The 22,559-nt window shown below is 38.9% G+C and overlaps 1 protein-coding gene across 6 annotated transcripts in view; it reads left to right on the forward strand.

Annotated features, from left to right (window-relative positions):
* The window catches only part of ADAM23 (ADAM metallopeptidase domain 23), a 200,263-nt gene that overhangs the window by 143,967 nt on the left and 33,737 nt on the right, over positions 1-22,559 (forward strand). For all 6 annotated transcript variants that reach the window (XM_045164558.1, XM_045164561.1, XM_045164560.1 and 3 more), the window contains exons 14-21: positions 1,551-1,599; positions 4,365-4,464; positions 7,768-7,839; positions 8,700-8,789; positions 10,711-10,791; positions 17,745-17,795; positions 18,457-18,520; positions 19,755-19,860. In XM_045164558.1, the coding sequence (XP_045020493.1) occupies positions 1,551-1,599; positions 4,365-4,464; positions 7,768-7,839; positions 8,700-8,789; positions 10,711-10,791; positions 17,745-17,795; positions 18,457-18,520; positions 19,755-19,860 (613 nt within the window). The remainder of the gene's footprint in view (positions 1-1,550; positions 1,600-4,364; positions 4,465-7,767; positions 7,840-8,699; positions 8,790-10,710; positions 10,792-17,744; positions 17,796-18,456; positions 18,521-19,754; positions 19,861-22,559) is intronic.

Genomic DNA, 22,559 nt, shown 5'->3' on the forward strand with positions numbered 1-22,559 from the left:
ACATTAAGTCTGGTGGCATTTAGCAAATCTCCACAAACTTTCATCTGTTAATTTCTTGGTCAGAGCGTTTGCTTTCCCAGAGTACGCATTAAAGGAGGTGATTCAGGTTTCACTGGCTGGCATCAATGCCTGAAAATCAGAAGGAGTAGGACCAGGTTTATGACCTTATTTGAAAAACCTGGAACCAAGAAGAAGCCAGTGCTGGGGGCAGCTAAGAGATCTTACTGAGTCATATGATGGAGAAGGGTGAGCAATAGGGTTCATTACTAATACCAGGCATAGTTCCTTCCTTTCTCAAATTCTTTATTCCTTTGTGAATTGTTTGTTCAGATAGATTAGTTCTGAATTTTGAATTTTTAAAAATCCATTTGGAAGTCTTTAAAAATATCTTTGTCTATCATAGAAAAGAGAATAGAAAAAAATGAATGAAAAGGCTAGCCTGTCACACTATCCATATGTCCATCTGTGGTATCTCTGTTAAGTTTATGATTGTTATTTAATTTAGATGATTTTACATTTCTATTTTAGATTGCTCTCTTTCACTGTATGTTTTAGCTTAGTGTTCTTCAAGCCTATGGCTGATCCTTGCTTTGACTACAGCAGATTGAATTCTCTTCTCTGACGTCCAGTGTGCTCTGTTAGCAGGACTTGAGTGAGGACTCATTGAATTGTGCAGTAGAGCTTTGCAGTTCCCAGAGAACACGTAGGCTACCATCTCATGTGAGCCCCAGAACCATTCTGGGAGATGAGCACAGAGATACCTTCCCATTTTAGAGGTGGAAACCCTGAGACCCAAGAAATGCTAAGTCACTTGCCTATGAAACTCTCATCAGATAGAACTTGGACTAGAACACTAGTTTGTAAAGCCTAGCTTGGACCACCGTACTTTCCATTAAACATTAAACTAGAAACTGAATTGAATTCTCTGAGTTACAAAAATGAAGAGAGGCACAGTTTTATTTCTTGCAGCTGTTGTCTTAGGAGGCAAGCTACACTTGTTGGAAAGGAAAAAGAAATATTAATTTAAATGAAATAGGTTTTGCTGTTGATTCTTCTCCTAGATTAAAGAAGTAGCAATGAATAATTAAGGAGTTAAAGAATGACTAGCTCTCCACCCCCAGCAGCCCCTTAGCAATCCTGCAGGCAAATCAGCTGGGCAAGATAGCATCTGAAGAAAGATCAGGAGTCAGGCAGTCTGCACACAATGGAAAATGATGCAGAATCCAACCTCTTGCCCTCATAACTCACTGAAATTTTTTCTCCTTTTTCCCTTAAAAAACTGCCATGGCCAAGCAGAATCTTCAGAGTTGGTTTGAGACATGAGTCTGCCTTCTCCCCAAGTTTCTGGCTTCCTGATTAAAGCAACCTTTCCTTTCCAACCAAAAAAAAGAGAAAGAAATAGGTTTTGTTTGGTGAGACATCATGTTCTGTACCCATTTGACATGGAATTGGAAATAAGGAATTATTTTAAGAGCTATGATGCAAATTAAAGATGTGACTTTTGTTGTTTCCCTTTTCTTCCATTGCTTTGTATTGTTTCACTGGACTAGAATGTGACTGCACAGAATCCTGGGGTGGCTGCATCATGGAAGAAACAGGGTAAATTTTCATTGTACCTGCATGTGATGTATTACTGAAATTGGTATCTGTTATCAGCTACAGTCTCTCAGATACTGGTCTGTTAAGCTCAGCCTTAAAATAAATTCAATAATTCATTATCTGATATTTTAAAAAATGAAATAGCAGGTTCACTTTGTACTTTGAGGTTTTTATTTAAAGTTGGTAATAAAAGTAAAATAAAGTAACTGCTTCTACTTCTATTAACCGTTAAAAGAAGCACATGATTAAGTGCTTCTAAGTTGAGTGGTTGCATTAATTTTTCAGTACACTTAGGATAAAAGCTGGCTGTCTAACTGTCAGTGAAAACCCATTTAGTCAACAATTTATATTTTAAGGAACTCATAAATAGACATGTTTACCGTAATAAAATTATACTGTATTCCTTATATAATCAATAAGACTTTAAATTGAGATAGATTTATCACGACTAAATTAGGTAGTCTTCTACTGATAGGCATTTGAACATTTCCTCACCTAACTCCTCTTTGGAAACTAGAACAGCTGTCTCAGGGTTGCTAGTACATCTGTGAACCAAGGCCTAGAAACATAATCTTTCCCAGGGACCCCTGCCCCATTGCAGCCACTGCCCCAAGGCCTCCTAAGCTAGAGCCCCCTCCCAATAAATAGAAGAAGTTCCTCACTCGTATCTCTCCCACTTCCTGTGCCCATGTCAGACATCTGCTCAACACATCACCATTTCTGGTCCTGCCCCCTCCCTGACCTACTTTTACAGAGTCCCTTCCTTATTTCCCTGCCAGGAGTCCAGCTCAGGGGAACACGAGGTGTGTGAGCATGAAGGCTTGAAGAGAGACTCGGCCATTATGCCTGCTACTCTAGAGTGCATGCTTCTAGAAATTAGTTCAAACCTGACTGTTAACTTTGATGCTTCCCTTTCTATGGTACCATAGTTTCACAACATTATTGCTTCATCAGGCTTTTTTGAGGTAACACCATTCATTGGTTCTATCAAGAGAGGTCTTCTGAACTTCCAATTTCTAAATGAATTTTTAGACTGACTCTCCATAGGATATAATAAAACTATTTAAACTTAATATGTATTTTCTGCTGGGCTTCCCACGTGGCTCCGTGGTAAAGAATCCACCTGTCAAGCAGGACACATGGGTTTGATCCCTGGGTCAGGAAGATCCCCTGGAGAAGGAAATGGCAACCCATTCCAGTATTCTTGCCTGGGAAATCCTATGGGCAGAGGAACCTGGCAGGCTATAGTACATGGGGTTGCAAAGAATCGGGCACACTAGCAACTACACACTACAGCCACAGCATGTAGTGATAGATAGTGTCACATCTGACATAGTGATAGAAATTTGGTTAATTAATTCACAAAGAAGTTATTATATTATATTCCTTTTGTTATAATATTATATTCCTGCAAAATCATGGATATTACCAAGTAGTATGTTGAGAATAAGGAGCTGTTGCCTAATTCTAATTCAGAAGGAGCTTACCCTAATTCTGGTTTGATTGTGTATATATACATATAAAAACATACATAGTCTAACACATCTCTTTAGGGTTTCCTTTTAGTTCTGTTGCTAAAGCCTGCAATGTAACATTTTTAATCAATTGACTCTTACAATTCCCTCCTCCAAGGTAAAATCTTATAGGTTCCTAAGTTCCTTTTATTTAGTTCAGAGGCAAAAAAAAGAAAGTGCTTATCTTTACTATGTACATGCTAAATGCTTCAGTCGTGTCCAACTCTGTGTGACCCCATGGACTATAACCTGCCAGGCTACTCTGTTCATGTGATTCTTCAGGCAAGAATACTGGAGTGGGTTGCCATGCCCTCCTCCAGGGATCTTCCTTATTCAGGGATCTAAACCACGTCTCTTACATCTGCATTGGAAGGTGGGTTTTTTACCACTAGCACCACCAGGGAAGCCCTATCTTTACTGCTGCTGCTGCTAAGTCGCATCAGTCATGTCGGACTCTGTGCAACACCGTAGACGGCAGCCTACCAGGCTCCGCCATCCATGGGATTCTCCAGGCAAGAACTCTGGAGTGGGTTGCCATTTCCTTCTCCAATTTATGAAAGTGAAAAGTGAAAGTGAAGTCGCTCAGTCATGTCTGACTCAGCGACTCCATGGACTGCAGCCTACCAGGCTCCTCCGTCCATGGGATTTTCTAGGCAGGAGTACTGGAGTGGGTTGCCATTGCCTTCTCTATCTTTATTGAGACAGAGCAAATAAAAGTGACCACATTTCTACAGCCTAGATGAAGTTTTGGGATGAACTTCTCAAAAAACCAAGTCTGAGCACAAAAGGGCTTGACTGCTAAGGAGGTTGTAACCTAGCCTCCCAAATCTGTGACTTCCTTTGGATTTCTATTTTTACAGGCTCTAGCACACATACTTATTTGACAGTTTGAACATAAGTGCCTTGCGAAATTTGTGTAGAATCACGTGAATCCCTGGTGGTTTCCCTGGTGGCTCAGACGGTAAAGCGTCTGCCTGCAACATGGGAGACCTAGGGTTCAATCCCTGGGTCGGGAAGATCCCCTGGAGAAGGAAATGGCAACCCACTCCAGTACTCTTGCCTGGAGAATCCCATGGACGGAGGAGCCTGGTAGGCTACAGTCCATGGGGTCGCAGAGTCGGACACAAATGAGCTACTTCACTTCATGTGAATCCAGAGTGATCCTTTTGTTCTAATTCAAAGGTTTTAATTTTCTTCTTTGATGACTGTTTTGGGTAAATTATTTATATAATTGATTGTTTATTTTCTCAGGGTATCTCATTCCAGAAAGTTCTCAAAGTGCAGTATTTTGGAATACAGAGACTTTTTACTGAGAGGGGGTGGAGCCTGTCTTTTCAACAGGCCAACAAAGGTTAGTAACTTAGAAAGTGTGCTTATTTCTCCTTTTTTTTTAATTTTTTTTATTTTAACGGTGGAAATATGCCAAACGTCAGATACTTGTTTTGGAAAGCAGTTTTCTTTCCAATCAGATTAATGTTTAGTTATAAAAGGCTTCATCATGTTGAAAAGTGAGTCTTGTTTCAATGAATGACAAGACCACAGCTTCACTGTTTTGAAACTCTGGTGTTTCAGTGCTGGTTGTATCTCCTTTCAGTCCTCCCCTATAAAAAACAGACAGACAATCCTTCAATTAAAGTATCTTGAAGTTCTCATGTTAGGGTCTTTATCCTGCTGCCACGAGATAGTGAGTTAGATTAAGATACATTACTTTAGTAATTTAGTAAGATATATTCCTTTAGTAATTACCATTACTCTGACAAAAATTCTGTTTCCCTTTGACATTTTCTCTAGGGGTATAAATAATTTATTGGCTTTTCTTTCTTTCTTTTTTTGGAGGGAGGAGAGGAATGGTCCATTCTCCCAGATAGAAAGCATTGCTAATATCAACTAGCCAAAAAAAAAATGACCCAAAGTATTTATGGATCTTATGCATACATACATGCATATTTGTATGTATGTATTTCTTTACTTGAGAAGGTCCATTTGTCAATGACATTTCATTACTATTAATGTATACAATGCAACAACCTCTTATCCACAATTCCTTCATTCAAAAGCTCTGAAGATTGGATATTTTTTTTATGAATTTGCAGGAAACATAGTGGACAGTAAAATTTGTCCTGAACTGAAAAATTTTATTTAACCCTCATAGTGTAAATATTCATAAATCTTATTGCAGAAATGTCAATGTGTGTTCAATTCTAGGCTGTATACCAGGCTTTTCAGGGCTCTTTTGCAGAACATAGTAAATGCATCATACTTTTCTAAAATCCAGCAATGCCAGAATTCTTAAGCTCCCGGGCTTTTGGATCTGGGACTGTAGACCTATAGCAGAATCATTCCAAACGAAGTTGCTTAAAGGCAAAAAGACAGGACTGGTGCAAATTAGCAGATGCCATAGACATTCTAACATTGCACATTTCATATTTCCTTTTAAGACACTACATCATGAGTCAAATACAGTCCATTGCTCTGCAAAATATTTAATGCTCTGCAATTGAGAGAGCAGTGAAGTCATGTTAGCTTTTAAAAAGAAAACAGTGACTGATGTGGATAACTGACAGAATAATTTATTCCCATCCCCATAATTAAGTGATACTGCCAAGTTAAGGCTGATACTCTGATGCCTGACATCTGTATAAAATCTCAGCAAGGCTGCAGAAAAAGAAACAGGAATTTTAAAGTGACCTTGCATCATTAAACTCAGTTGCCTGCCTTTCATGGCACTGATCTCAGTGCAACAGAAATTTGACAGCTTCAGAGTGTTTAAAACAGGTGCAGTGAGTAATAATGAATTAATGTGAGCTGCTGGCATTTATGAATTGCAAAGTACATGGCTAATTTTACCTGCCTTACAGCTCACCAGCTAATTATAAGCATCACGCCTGAGGAAACAACACTGAGTTGTTTGGAAATACTAAGAGCTCTAGTGTGTGTATAAGGATCCATCATTAGATTTCTGAGATTGCCTGAGAGTACAAAGGAAAGTATTCCAATAACGTGGAGACTAAATTAAAAAGTACCTATATGTCTTCAATTTTAGCAGTTAGTGAATATGGAATTCTGTCTTTTTAAATGACATATTGGGATAATTTTTTAAAAGCCCCTGTGGATTACAGTGGGATGGTTTATATGCATGTATGAAAGAACGGACTTTTTTCCAAATGTTATAGTCACGGATGTATATATATATATATGCATGAGGATCCCCTGGAGAAGGAAATGGGAACCCACTCCAATATTCTTGCCTGGAGAATTCCATGGACAAGGAGCCTGGTGGGCTATAGTCCATGGGGTTGCAAAGAGTCAGACATGACTGAGCGACTAACACACATGAAAGAACCGACTTTTCCCCAAGTGTTATAGTCAATGGATACACACACACACACACACACACACACACACACACACACGCATGTTTTATGTGTTATTTTCACATTATCTATGGACATCTTTTCTGTTCTCTGGGAACCTTCTCAGCTGTCATGTTTGCCATCTGATTTGTAACAGTGACCTGTCTCCAGATGGAAGAAGAGTCCTAGGAATGAAATCTAGTAGTGGTTTACGTGGGAGTCCTGATACAAAGAGCGATCATGTTCTAGTCTGCCTTTGTCTTTTCTCCTCTCTGCTGATCAGAATATCACAGAAATGAGGACTGTTGATTTTAGTCATTGGATTTTCCCATGGGGAAGCCCCACCCAAGTATCCTGGAAACCTTCCTTGCTTTTTATAGCAGCGTTCCTCCTGGAAGCAGAAGGAAGATCGGGTCTTCCTTGGGTGGACTCAGTGGGAGGCAGTCCTTCCTTGGGTGTGTGCTGCTCTCTCTCAGATACCTGACTCTGAACATCTGGATTGGAATGCCCTGTTCCAGTCTTCACCTGAGTGTAGTGGACATACACAGAAAAATCTTGCCCCTGGTAATGGGAAATGGAAATGTTTCTCATAAATAATCAGTTGCCTGAACAACTGATCTGTAATATAGTTTATTTGGCAATCAAGTTCATAGCTTTAGGAGGGTGGATTATTCTAGGAATTTGACTCTTCCATCACTCCAGGAATGATTGAGAAATTTCTACACTCTGTGCATATGCCTACATGTTTGCCTAATATGGTTCAGATGGTGCAATTTTCTTTTCAGTGACAATGATGGGCATGGATTTCCAGCAACACTTTTCCCCTAAGTTTATTTGCATTTACTTGATGGCATATATCACCTTTAGCTGTGACTGAAGCATTTTTATCTTTTTGACAGTTTTTATATCTTCTCAGCTGTCTGGATATAAGTCAGAAATTAGGTACCTGTGAGTCTTATTAGAGATGCATTTTAACTCCATTAGTAAATATGAAAAGTGATCTATTCATCTTGACAGCTTATTTCTATAAAAAGTAACTAATGGTAGAGGTCATCTCTGGAGCCCACCACCAGAGAATCCTCCAAGACATAGTACCTCCATTTAAAATATGTTTTTTAGAAGTGTTATTAATAAATGAACAGTGTTTCTCACACAGATAAATTTGTAAGATGCCATAACAATAGGTCATAGAGGAATATCATGTGATAGCTGATTATAGGGTGTGTATATAACCTAACTGGAAAATTGATTTTCTGTGATAAATTGAAATGTTCTCCCTTTATCTTTCTAACCTCTTTCAGCTATTTGAGCCCACAGAATGTGGAAATGGATACGTAGAAGCTGGGGAGGAGTGTGATTGTGGTATCCATGTGGTAAGTATAAGAAATCTTTTCTACTTTCAGCACGTCTTCTACCCAGAGCAAACAGCAATAGCATTAGTGAGAAGTCTACCTCATCATTCACTGTGGCCTCACTACCTTTATTTCTGAACTCTCTCATCAATGCTTAATCCTAGCTCAGACATTTTAGAATTAAACACGTCCTTATGGCTCTGTCTGAAGAAACCTAACACATTCTTCTAATCAAATTCATATCTCTTAAAAATTCATGGCTCATATTCATCTCAGACAAGTTGTACCAACTTATGAAAATTCCTTCTGTGTTGTGCAATATTTTTGTCTTTGTAAAGCTAGATTGAATATTAAAATTATAATAGAGCTAACCGAGGGTAGGATGCCTGCTAAAAAATAAGCTTACTCTTTGGTATGGCACCCCACTCCAGTACTCTTGCTTGGAAAATCCCATGGACAGAGGAGCCTGTTAGGCTGCAATCCATGGTGTCGCTAAGAGTCGGACACGACTGAGCGACTTCACTTTCACTTTTCACTTTCATGCATTGGAGAAGGAAATGGCAACCCACTCCAGTGTTCTTGCCTGGAGAATCCCAGGAACGGGGAAGCCTGGTGGGCTGCCGTCTATGGGGTCACACAGAGTTGGACACAACTGAAGTGACTTAGCATAGCATTGGTACAAAAGTCCTTTCTTAGAAGATACTTTGCTGAGAAGTATAGCAGGAAGGAATCTACCACTAAAATGATTAATTCTTTCCTAAAATATTTGCTTACCATTATATACATCTCCTCATGTGAATAATGCATGTCACATGTGGAGAAAATATAGAATGACCAGTGGGTGGGTTTCCTCACTTACTCACATGAAGTGTTTTCTCTAGGAATGCTATGGACTGTGCTGTAAGAAATGCTCTCTCTCCAATGGGGCCCACTGCAGCGATGGGCCTTGCTGCAATAATACCTCGTGTCTTGTGAGTTCTCTGAAAGTTTCATCTCTCTTATCAATGACATATTAGCCAAATATTGCAATGTGTACCTTGAGTATTTGTACAGCTTGCCACACTTTTGTTGATGGACACTGTGTATTAGCCCAGCAATTTTATTGAATCAATAAATCTACCCAAATTCTGTGAGTTACTACAGTTATCTTTGTTATAATTCACTACCAACAAACCCTTGGACAGCAAGGAGATCAAACTAGTCAATCTTAAGGGAAATCAACCCTGAATACTCGTTGAAAAGACTAATACTGAAGTTGAAACTCCAGTATTTTGGTTATCTGATGCGAACAGCTGACTCACTGGAAATGTCCCTGATGCTGGGAAAGATTGAAGGCAGAAGGAGAAGAGGGTGTCAGAGGATGAGATGGCTGGATGGCATCATTGATGCAATGGACATGAACTTGGGCAAACTTTGGGAGATGGTGAGGGACAGAGAGGCCTGGTGTGCTGCAGTCCATAGGGTGGCAAAGAGTTGGACATGACTGGGTGACTGAACAACAACCAATAATCCTATTCTCCAGTACCTCCCTAAGAAAATATACCTATAATCCTTCCAAAATAAACATTGGCAATTGCCCTACTAACATGGGTGAAAACCAAGTTAAATGGTTGAATAGAAGAGGGACAACTTCTGTGGTCTTTTTCGTAATATGTCCCACTAACAAACTTTTCCTTTAAAACTCATCCTAATTTATTTTAGAGCCTGAGCATAAAACCTAGTCCTTATATTTTCACATTTGATTTTTAAAATCCCTTAGAAAGGCAAACGGGAAGGCAATGGCAACCCACTCCAGTACTCTTGCCTGGGAAATCCCATGGATGGAGGAGCCTGGTAGGCTGCAGTCCATGGGGTTGCGAAGAGTTGGACATGACTGAGCGACTTCACTTTCACTTTTCACTTTCATGCACTGGAGAAGGAAATGGCAACCCACTCCAGTGTTCTTGCCTGGAGAATCCCAGGGACAGGGGAGCCTGGTGGGCTGCCATCTATGGGGTCGCACAGAGTCGCACATGACTGAAGCGACTTAGCAGCAGCAGCAGCAGAAAGGCAAACGAGCCAGATAAGGAAGTAATATATGTATGTAAGTTTATATGTGTATATGCACACCTTTTGTTTGTGTGGAAATATAGTTCTATCTTTGGAAACCTCTGGTTAATTTTTAAAAAGTCATTTTTAAAATCTTTGTTTTTCTCATTCTATAATATTCCTAATTTTTTTAAAACCAGAAAATAATATGATTTAACTTCATTCAATACCAAAGGGGTATTAGGCATGTGGTATTCTACAAGATTCCAGCTTAGATTTTCTTGCCTTATGTTCCCAAGCAAATTATAAATTGCTTGAAAATGATGGACTCTTTCCTTCATCTTTTACCAACCGCTCTCCTAGACAAACAAAATGTCTTGTATTCAGCAGTCATTCACTGGCATCACTGAAGGGAATGCATATGAATTAATTGAAATCTGATTGTATATATTTAGCTAAAGCAAGACTAGTATCCAAGCTAATAGATAAATTGGTGCAGATTGGGTGTGTATATCAGCCTTCAGAGAGGTCCTAAACATTTATATTTATATTTTAGTGTTTAGTTCTTTTGTCTTCAGCCACACCAGTGTGTCTTCTTTACATAATTGCTATCACAGTGTTTTCCAAACATAATACTCTGAGATAGCAGATTTTGAAATCTGAACATTTAATGCCTTGGTTAATGATTCATATTTACTACAGAGAGTGGTTTTGGGGCATTATCTCTATTCTGAAACTACCTTGCTGATTCATAAAAAGAGTTTGGCAGGGGTTATGAAAGGATGTCATGCTTTCTGGTGAATACAAGAATACTGACTCTTGAAATATTAATACTGGTTCTTAATATTGAGTTTTGATTTGCAGTTTCAGCCACGAGGATATGAATGTCGGGATGCTGTGAATGGGTGTGATATTACTGAATATTGTACTGGAGACTCTGGCCAGGTATGGCAAACTGAGTTTTAGGTAATGCGTCTTATTTGCAAATACATATTATAATGCTTTCAATTTGAATTACATGTGTGAAAATGATTTGGTTCTTTTGGGGTTTTTGGTTTTGTTTTGTTCTGTTTTCTAGTAGTTTCTAGCTCCCACTATGCTTTTATTTTAGGAATATTTATTGGGCCTAAAAAATCTGTTATCTTCCAAATTTCCCCTGTATAATTAATTTGCTTTATTATTGCTTATATCCAATTAATTGGTATAGTTGTATGTATCAGCAATGTTCTGGTCCCCACATCTAAAACAGTAGGCTCACACTGATAAAGCACTAATGGTACTATTTTGAGCCACAAAACCCTTTCTTTTAACAAAATTCTGGACAGAAGCTCAGTGTAGAAATCTGAAAGCGTGGCACTGCTGTAGTGAAGTGGGATTGGGGGCAGAAGTCCTCAGTCTCTCACCATCTCTCCATTTATGTATGAAGCGCTGGCTTCATGGCCCACACACTTGGCATGATCTTCTTCATGTTAAAATTATTGCATTGTCATTAAGATTGCCTTTCGGCATTCCTTCTTTACTTTTTATGTTTTTAAACATTTACATCGTGTTGTTTTAAGTCTTTGTCATTCAAATGAATATTTGTGGAGCCCCTGCTGTGTCTCAAGCACTGCTTTGAATGCCAGGCTTTGGGAGGAATCAAAATAGGCAACTCCTTGCTCTTCCCAGGCTTGCATTCTGCTGGGTTAGAAAGGCTAATAAATTAATGAAACCCAGTGAGTACAGAAGCATGGCTTCTTCAAGAGATGGAATGGAAGCAGGGATAGCTGGGAAATAGTGGAAATGATTCAGGGAAGAAGTCAGGAGTCAGGCGTAGGGGCTTGGTAAGAATTTTCGACTTCATCCTACCTTCAATTTTATTCTGACGTTACTTCAACAGCATTTTCCCATGCTATGATACAGTTTTTATAAATATTCCCTTTACAGTTGCATGAAAGTCAGCCATGTGGATTTACCAGTCACTTCTACATCCAGTGGTGAATATTTAGATTGGTGGCAGCATTTCATTATTATCATTAATAAGGCTATAAATCTCTTTGTATTAAAAATTTTTTTTTTCTGGCATATGGGCTTTTAGTTCCCTGACCAGGGATCAAACCTGCTCCCCTCCCTGCATAGGAAGGGCAGAGTCTTAACCACTGGACCACCAGGGAAGTCCCTCTATGCATTTTAAAGAGTGTTTCTTGTTTGGAGTTAGCAACTTAGGGTAAGTTTCTCAAGAGCAGAATTACCTATTGCCAGGTATTGTGATTTACATGGGGTTCCTGATAGAGTGTAGCTAGAAACTAAAATATTATTTTTGTTATTGCAAAGAGCCAAGTTGAAAGTCATAGCTCAGTGTGAGGGCTAAATGGGCCTCTTTACAGATCCCGGATTTAGGCTGTATTAACAGATTATTGACATGATTGGGCCTGGAATGACCTCTCCTTGCAAAGGTGGCCCTTGCCTTGTATGCCATGGAGGAGCAGTAGAGAGAGGATGAATTATGTGAGTAGGCAAGAGAAGATGGCAGAACTGAGCCAGAATGCGGAGTTATTCTTCTGAAGTTTATCCATCAACCTGTCAATTGCTATACCTGCTTGGAGAAGTGAGCACAGGAGGAGAGAGTAACTGGAATAACACTGAGTTCTCCTCCCTGGAAAGAAACATGAGAGGAAAACAAAATTTCCTAATTAACCTTTTGAAAGGTTTTGATGTATATATTCTGAGGCTTGATTCAAATGGATATAGTACAAAGGTTATGGTATAGTGAACTGTATTCAGGCTATCCTTTTGTGATTTTTATGCATATCTGTCCTTACATATAAATACATAAATTGATTTCTTTGCAATTTTTAAATAATATAGTGGCAGTATGTAAGAACTGTGGATTCTGTGATTTATGACAAGAATAATGACATTTCTGATACACTATTTCACTGAGTTATAATTTTAGTTTTGTTGAATGAGGCTGTTTTTATATCCATCGTATATGGTTTTGGTTTTGTGTGTTCAGTTCTTTTAAAAGTATCAGTTCATTTCAGTGCTCAGTCTTATCCAACTCTTCACGACCCCATGGACTATAGCATGCCAGGCCTCCCTGTCCATCACCAACTCCTGGAGTTTACTCAAACTCATGGGCATCAAGTCGGTAATGCAATCCAACCATCTCATCCTCTGTCGTCCCCTTCTCCTCCCACCTTCAATCTTTCCCAGCATCAGGTTCTTTCCAAGTGAGTCAGTTCTTCGCATCAGGTGGCCAAAGTATAAAAGTATAGTTTTTCCATTTCAGCCTTTAACTCCTGAATTGTCATAGGCTTTACCCTTTATAATAAGGGTCCTTGTTCAATCTAATATTTTATTTAAAATTTTAAAATATTCTTTTTAATTCATGTCCCAAGGTGAAAATTGTACTGTTAAATGCTCAGTGACATATTAGAATAGCATGTTCCTTTAGTAACAATTCCCTTCTCTGACCAGAAGGAACCTGAACTAGATAAGTGGAAGAGAGGGAGTTAAATTCCACCATACCCCGATCCCCAACACACAGTAATTCTTCTGTTTTGAAAGAAGCAGGAAACTTTGAATTTAATTGATACTAATAATAATTAAAATGGGATGTCTCAGAATCTGTGCATCTCTGAAAATCAGTACTTTTGGTGACATTATGTATTTATTGCTTTTATTTCACAGTATATTTCTGCTTATTTTTTATATTAGCATTTACTGATGCTTCTGAGCTGCTTTTAAATTCGCAATTTAAAAGAGAATAAGACGTGGAACTGAGAGACATTCTGGGCAAACAATCTGGATGATCTAATAAAGATATTTTTGAAAAATATGGGAAATATGTTTTGTTAAAAACTATAAAATATGTCATCAAAATGGGAGTATAACACAACTTAAAATAAGCACATTTAAAGGCTATTGCACTGTGGAAGCTAGCCTCAGTTGGACCTTCCTGCACAGTGTAAAAATGGCATTTATTTATCAGTATTATTTTTTATATATTTTTTTTATTTTTGGCTGTGTCTCTAGTTGAGGCATGCAGGCATAGTTGCCCTGTGGTATGTGGGATCTTAGTTCCAAGAACAGGGATTGAACCCATGTCCCCTGGCAACCCACTCCAGTACTCTTGCCTGGAAAATCCCATGGACGGAGGAGCATGGTAGGCTACAGTCCACGGGGTCGCAAAGAGTCGGACATGACTTCACTTTCACTTTCACTTTCCCCTGCACTGGAAGTCAGATTCTTAACCACTGAACCACCAGGGAAGTCCCTCAAATGGCATTTAGAGACCGAATCCAGAGCTGTGCTCATAAGCAGAATAAAGTACACAGATTTATGGTTCTTCTATTTTAAATGTCTCCAAAGAACAATAGACATTTGATAATTTCCTTTGTTAAACATTTCAGTGTTAAACAACTGGCTTTTATTAGCCTAAACTGAAAATAGATTAGAAATCTTCTTCCATGTAGTTATGACAGTTTATGAGAGCTTTTTGAATTTTCTCAAATCCTACTAGTTTTCTCCTGTTGAAACATCACAAAAGTCAAATATGACAAGTTAAGTTTAGACCCTCCCTGATGTGTGTATTCAGCAAATGACATTTCTTTTGCATTTTGGTTCAGTGTGGTTGCGTTCACCTTGGAGTAAGTAATTACTGTTAGTTGATTAATAAGATAATGATGGTGTTTTGAGTGATTTGGATGAATGAAAGAGACCATAGGGAATCTCTGTTTTTGTGCAGCTGGTCCAGTAAACCAAGTTCTCATGCTGATAATTACATCTTTTGAATAGTTACCATAAGGTTGAATGAAAACTGGTATGAAAATTGGTTGTTCTTTAGAAAGCTGTAGAACCAAAGCCTTTAATCTCAATGTGTTCCTTGATAAGTTACTGCTTCTTAGTAATTCTAAAATAGTTCCTTTAATCTCAATGTGTTCCTTGATAAGTTACTGCTTCTTAGCAATTCTCAATTAGTTCTATTATCTTTCTGTTGTGACCTTGATAAACAGCTTGATACTGCAGAATAAAATAATTGTATCTGTGCAGGTCGTTTATTTATTTTCTCAGTCAGTCACTAGTCATTGAGCACCTTCTCAATAATAATTGAGCCCAGCTTTGTTCTAGGTGCCAGGGAGGGAGCAAGGACAGAAAATCCCTGCCTGCATGGAGCTTGCATTAGGATGGGAGCAGTAGACAAACTGCATCAGGAAGGGGGCAGTAAACAAAGCCTTTGACTGTGTGGATCACAACAAACTGTGGAAAATTCTTCAAGAGATGGGAATACCAGACCACCTGACCTGCCTCCTGAGAAATCTGAATGCAGGTCAAGAAGCAACAGTTAGAAGTGGACATGGAACAACAGACTGGTTCCAAATCGGGAAAGGAGTACGTCAAGGCTGTATATTGTCACTCTGCTTATTTAACTTATATGCAGAGTACATCATGCGGAACGACGGGCTGGAAGAAGCACAAGCTGGAATCAAGATTGCCGGGAGACACACATTAACACTGTGGCTGATTCATGTCAATGTATGGCAAAAACCACCACAACATTGTAAAGTAATTAGCCCCCAATTAAAATTAATGAATTAATTTTGAAAAAAGATTGCTGGGAGAAATATCAATAACCTCAGATATGCAGATACCACCCTTATGGCAGAAAGTGAAGAACTAAAGAGCCTCTTGATAAAAGTGAAAGAGGAGAGTGAAAAAATTGGCTTAAAACTCAACGTTCAGAAAACTAAGATCACGGCATCTGGTCCCATCACTTGATAGCAAATAGATAGGGAAACAATGGAAACAGTGAGAGACTTTATTTTCTTGGGCTCCAAAATGACTGCAGATGATGACTGCAGCCATGAAATTAAAAGATGCTTGGTCCTTGGAAGAAAGGCTATGACCAACCTAGACAGCATATTAAAAAGCAGAGACATTACTTTATCAACCAACTTCCATCTAGTCAAAGCTATGGTTTTTCCAGTAGTCATGTATGGATGTGAGAGTTGAACTATAAAGAAAGCTGAGTGCCAAACAATTGATGCTTTTGAACTGTGGTGTTGGAGAAGACTCTTGAGAGTCCCTTAGACTTCAGGGAGATCAAACCAGTCAATCCGAAAGGAAATCAGTCCTGAATATTCATTGGAAGGACTGATGCTGAAGTTGAAATTCCAATACTTTGGCTACCCTATACAAAGAACTGACTCATTGGAAGAGACCCTGATGCTGGGAAAGATTGAAGGCAGGAGGAGAAGGGGATGACAGAGGTTGAGATGGTTGGATGGTATCACCGACTTGATGGACATGAGTTTGAGCAAGCTCCAAAAGTTGGTGATGGACAGGGAAGCCTGGCATGCTGTAGTCCATGGGGTCGTGAAGAGTTGGATACAACTGAACAACTGAACTGACTGAGCAGAGATAGGTGAAAGTTTGGTGATAAGTAAAAGAGTGAATGGGGAGCAGAGGATGCTAAAATGGGGGAGGAGTTTATGGTTTTGGAGGACATAGTTAAAGAAGGCTTCTCTGAAATGCTGATGTTCAGGCAAAGTCCTAAAAAAATTGAGAGAACAAGCTGGGCGGAAATCTGCGGGAAAGCTTGGAAGAAGAGCAAGAACAAAGACCATGGGTTGACAGCGTGGCTGGTACATTCATGTGAGGTTAGGTAGGGATGAGGTCAGGTAGGGAGCAGATCACGAATTTGGAAGACCAGTAAGTAGACTGGGAAGCCATTAGCAGAAGAGCAACATGATGTGGTTTAGGTTTTTAAAGGGACACTCTGGTAGCTCTGTCACCTATAAGGAGACTAGAGGGGATGAAGGGAAATCGGTTGGAGGTGGTTGCATCATCAGATGAGAAGATAGTTTTGGGTTTGACCAGCTGTTAGGGGTGGAGATGGAGGAAAGTGGTCAGATTGTAATTATATTTGAAGATATTGCTACCAGGATTTGTCGATGGACTAGAAAGAGAGTGTGAATAAAAGAGAGGAACACAGGATGACTCCCTGGTTTGGGGCCTGGGCAACTGGGAGAGTGGGACTGTCATTTACTGAGAAGGTGAAAATCAAAGGAGGACCTCACAGGGTATTGCTATGTTTCTTATTCACTTACTGCAACTGTGGGCTTTTTTTTCCCCTTTTAGTATTTGTTTTGAATGCTGTAGCAGAGCCTTTGACTTGAACTTTTTTTTTTTTAGCTCTCTTAAATGTGATAAATAAGATGAAGAGAGAGTAAAAATATGAATTATCCAGGATAATGTTAGGGAAAATTGAAATGTACTTAAAAAAAAAAACTATTTGATAAATAGACCTGGAAAAAGAAAGAACTATCACGTCACAGTTGTTTTAACAAGTCTATAGTTTGAGAGGTGAGAAATGTAATGGAGATATAGCACTTTTATTGAAGGGCTGGTTATTTCTTTTTCAGTAATGTGGCATGGAGGTGACTGTCATGGGTGTCACATGCAGATCTGACATTTTCATAGAGCTGAATGAGGTCTTGTAAATTAGTTCCTGAACGTATCCACTCCTGTGTAACAAGCTGATTTGTTCCCTTCATTGTCCATTTTAATCCCTTCTCTTTTGAACTTTGTGGGCAAGTGAACGTAAATTATTCTAGTGCATCTCATGGAAAACAAACATAAGAAGCACCCACTGCTTTGACTGATTGATTCATTTTTACCAATGACTGGAGAATAAATTTGGATTAGCTGTTTAAGGAGTTACTTGTGTTTTTCGAATTATAAGTTGTATTTTTTTTTTACATTTATTTCAAACTTTACTGATATGAATGATGTGTAGCACACAATTTACAAATAGTAATAAAATCATCCTTAAATTTTTTTGCATTTTAATGTATTGTGCAAATAATCTGAAAGTACTTCACATATTGAATGTTAACTAAAAATATATTTTTCAGTGCCCACCAAATCTTCATAAGCAAGATGGATATGCATGCAATCAAAATCAGGTATGCTGGGCCACAGGTTTTAACTGGGATTTTGTGAAAGGCTCAGTTTTCAGGGGTTCTTTTTGGATGAATGTAATTTTGATGGCAAATTGCAGCTCAAACAACAGGAAATTATTGCATTGGTCTTCTAACTCAGAGTTGTTTCATATCATATAAAATACTAAATATATTTATCTCTGGGTGCAAACTGTCCAGATTGACAGTGTGGGGAAAAAAAGTAATGGCTGAAGAATTAGAGATCTAACTTATGGAGTTGTAACTATCTTTAATCATTTTAGCCTATTATGGGAAAACATGGTAGTATATGGTAATGCTTTTTTTTCCTGAAGCTATGTTATGACCTAAGCATTCACATACAAAAAAACCTAAAAATCATTTTGGTGTCACTCAAAGAAATGCACCCATTTTTGTTTTCCATAAAATTTTAGATGATTAGTTGGACTTGAGCTGTACAGTGAGGTCTGTTCTGTGTTTTAGATTTTAATTTTCATTCTTCTGTGTCTCTTAAGATGTTTGTGAGTTTTATTTTCATTGTGAAAATACTAGGGTACCCCGAAAAACCCAACTTTGTCTAAAACAATAATAAGGAGACCTTGCATTGAGAATCGGGGGGGAAATGGGACCAGCTCCTTGTACCTTACAACATGCATTCTGTCCTCAGGGCCGCTGCTACAACGGGGAGTGCAAGACCCGGGACATCCAGTGTCAGTACATCTGGGGAACAAGTAGGTCATGTTTCCTGCTTGGTGGTCTCACTCAGGTTTCTCTTAGTTTTCTTTGCTGCCAGTCTTGCTGATTGGGAGTGATTAAAACAAGAAAAAAAAAAAACTAGAAAAGGCTGAAGAGAATGGTGAATCATAGTCACATAGCCACAGCAAACAACTGCTGACGTTGAAGACTTGTCATCAGAACTGAACAGCGCTATTCCGTGATTGTGGCAGAACAGATGGCACGCCCACTTGATGAGATTGGGTTGAGTGCGGTGGTCATGCTCATTATCAATCCACTTGGGTAATTTTCTTTATACCTTGGATTTACCATTCACCACTTCAAGGTAGCTTTCCATTCTTTTATCCTAGGAAAGTACCAGGCTTTCTTTTCTTTTTTAATTCTGTAATTGATTATCTCAGTTTGAAGTGAAACACAAGTACTTCCTGATATACAGACAGAGATTTGGGTACATGGTCATTTTCTCAGTATGTTCCCTACATGTCAGTACACACATTCTCTTCCTGACATTTTCATTGTCTTGCCAGTGAATTTCAGTTAATGAGGTCCAGACTGGAAGAGAGAGAAATGGCTCTGTCTTGCTGGCAAAGACTGGGTCACCTACCAGGAGAAGAAGGCACCCCAAGGGGACTAGGACTCATGCACAAGTGATTTAGTGTTTGGCAAATATCATTTAACTGAAAGATTTACTTTCAATGGTTCAGTTTTGACAAGGGAAAGATGATAGAGGTATATTTGTCTTTCAAAAAAGTCGAAATATCAAAATCCAAATGCCAACAAAATTTCAGCAAGCTCAGATTTTATAATGCTTCCTGATACCAATAGAAAGCAGGGTTAAGAATGTTTATTAGTTTTTTTGGTGTCACTTCAGTAATTCCTGCTGATGATTAATCCTACCTCCCATCCTCAAACCCACCAACAAGAACTGGGAATAAATTTGTCTCCCAAGTTAAAAAAGAACGGTGTGTTTGAGCTGTTCTGTCTTAGCTTGCAAGAGCCATGGGTGAAATTTTCAGGAATTTTAGAAGCCGATTGACATCACATTCTTAGTTTAAAATTAGCCATGTATTACACTGTGGAGATTTACACCATGGAAATGGGTAAGTGCTACAAATTAGGAATTTGTTCCTTTTTCTGGAGCAACAGTTATTAAGATTTACTGGCACAGTATTGGTTATGGATAACAAAGAGAACTAAAAGTAATTCTGTTTTCTTGCTCGTCTCCAAAAGAGGCTTCAGGGTCTGACAAATTCTGTTATGAAAAGCTGAATACGGAAGGCACCGAGAAGGGCAACTGTGGGAAGGATGGAGACCGATGGATCCAGTGCAGCAAGCAGTGAGTGGCCGTCTCTGGGCGCATAATGGGTGGACTTGGTGCAGGGAGCACAAAATAAATGTTACTGATTTTTTAATAAATTGACTACTCAAAATTTTAGAGTATGAATTTAAAAGATCGTATATCTAGAAACAAATGACTATGAACTAAACTGTTTGTGTGGCACAGACACACCATTTCTGTAAAATTCAGGAAAGTTCTCACATGCTGTATTTTACTTGAAGCTTGTTTGGGAGAGATATTTTGCTAAGGTATTTTAAATTAATCGTGGGTTTTGATTTTCTACTTTTGCTTTCAAAAAGCCTATGAATGTACTAGTATAAGGAATTCTGCAAGCAAAAGATGTAGACTGTCTATATTTTGGGGGCCATTTAAAATGAAATAACATACATTTGATTATTTTTCAAATGTAACACGATTTGATTTTATTAAATAGCTAATATCTGTATTAAAGTTTTATTTTCCCTTCTAAAAAGTATCTGAAAGTGAAAGTCGCTTGGTCGTGTCCCACTGTTTGTGACCCCATGGACTATACAGTCCATGGAATTCTCCAGGCCAGAATACTGGAGTGGGTAGCCTTTCCCTTTTCCAGCGGATCTTCCTAACCCAGGAATCGAACTGGGGTCTCCTGCATTGCAGACTTATTCTTTACCAACTGAACTAGGAGGGAAGCCAAAAAGTATCTAGTCAGTGCCTATTGAGCACTCTACTCAGGAAATGAGATGCCTTCAGAGCACATTGGTAATATTTTCCCTTGATTTGTTGAGGAAAGTTAAAATTGCAGTTTAATAGTTTTTTAAGGTTAACTCATTGACTTGGGTCTCTGGGATAATTATGTGATAGACCAAACTCCTCCATTCTCCTTCCATAACAATGGGGATTCTTCTCCCATTGTCAAGCAGATGGAGGATTTAAGGGAAGTTTTGTTTATCTAATTAATGGTCTCTAATGTACTTTTTGAAACTTGGCAGTTGTATGTAATCTTTGATGGTGGATGTGGCCTTTGGAGGCAAAAAATCTTTTGACTTCTTTAAAATTTTTATGTAAAGTTTAAAAATAAAATAAAATTAAAAACAAACAAACAAACAAACAAAAAAAAACAAAATAACAGAACAGAGCTTCCCATCTGATGTCTCGTGACTGAGTTATAGAAGTTTTGAGATGTTCAGTCTCTGAGGTTCCAGGGAGGAAGTGGAGTCTAAACTAGTCAGAACCTATGGGGTTGGATGTCTGTGGTTTCATTCATTAAGTCAATGTCACAGAAAAATCTGATCATTTCTCTGTGCCTCTGTGACTTCAGAAAGTTGGGAGGCATTGCTTTAGATCATTGTAGAAGACAGCTTTCAAATATCTGGCAATAGAATATCCAGCCACCAGTGAGTTAAGGAAAATAAATGTATTTTTTTAACTTAAAAAAATTGAGAAATATAGAAACAGAAAAGTGATTAATATACAAATATCAGTTCAGTTCAGTTAAGTCGCTCAGTCATGTCCGACTCTTTGGGACCCCATGAATCGCAGCATGCCAGGCCTCCCTGTCCATCACCAACTCCTGGAGTTCACCCAGACTCACGTCCATTGAGTCAGTGATGCCATCCAGCCATCTCATCCTCTGTCATCCCCTTCTCCTCCTGCCCCCAATCCCTCCCAGCATCAGAGTCTTTTCCAATGAGTCAACTCTTCGCATGAGGTGGCCAAAGTACTGGAGTTTCAGCTTTAGCATCATTCCTTCCAAAGAAATCCCAGGGCTGATCTCCTTCAGAATGGACTGGTTGGATCTCCTTGCAGTCCAAGGGACTCTCAAGAGTCTTCTCCAACACCACAGTTCAAAAGCATCAATTCTTCAGCGCTCAGCCTTCTTCACAGTCCAACTCTCACATCCATACATGACCATAGGAAAAACCATAGCCTTGACTAGATGAACCTTTGTTGGCAAAGTAATGTCTCTGCTTTTCAATATGCTATCTAGGTTGGTCATAACTTTCCTTCCAAGGAGTAAGCGTCTTTTAATTTCATGGCTGCAGTCACCATCTGCAGTGATTTTGGAGCCTAAAAAAATAAAGTCTGACACTGTTTCCACTGTTTCCCCATCTATTTCCCAGGAAGTGATGGGACCAGATGCCATGATCTTCCTTTTCTGAATGTTGAGCTTTAAGCCAACTTTTTCACTCTCCACTTTCACTTTTATCAAGAGGCTTTTCAGTTCCTCTTCACTTTCTGCTGTAAGGGTGGTGTCATCTGCATATCTGAGGTTATTGATATTTCTCCTGGCAATCTTGATTCCACCTTGTGCTACTTCCAGCCCAGCATTTCTCATGATGTACTCTGCATAGAAGTTAAATAAGCACGGTGATAATATACAGCCTTGATGGACTCCTTTTCCTATTTGGAACCAGTCTGTTGTTCCATGTCCAGTTCTAACTGTTGCTTCCTGACCTGCATACAGGTTTCTCAAGAGGCAGGTCAGGTGGTCTGGTATTCCCATCTCTTTCAGAATTTTCCACAGTTTATTGTGACCCACACAGTCAAAGGCTTTGGCATAGTCAAGAAAGCAGAAATAGATGTTTTCCTGGAACTCTCTTGCTTTTTCGATGATCCAGCAGATTTTGGCAGTTTGATCTCTGGTTCCTCTGCCTTTTCTAAAACCAGCTTGAACATCTGGAAGTTCACGGTTCATATATTGCTGAAACCTGGCTTGG

This window comes from Bubalus bubalis, chromosome 2 (genome assembly GCF_019923935.1).
Source record: "Bubalus bubalis isolate 160015118507 breed Murrah chromosome 2, NDDB_SH_1, whole genome shotgun sequence".
NCBI lineage: Eukaryota > Metazoa > Chordata > Mammalia > Artiodactyla > Bovidae > Bubalus > Bubalus bubalis.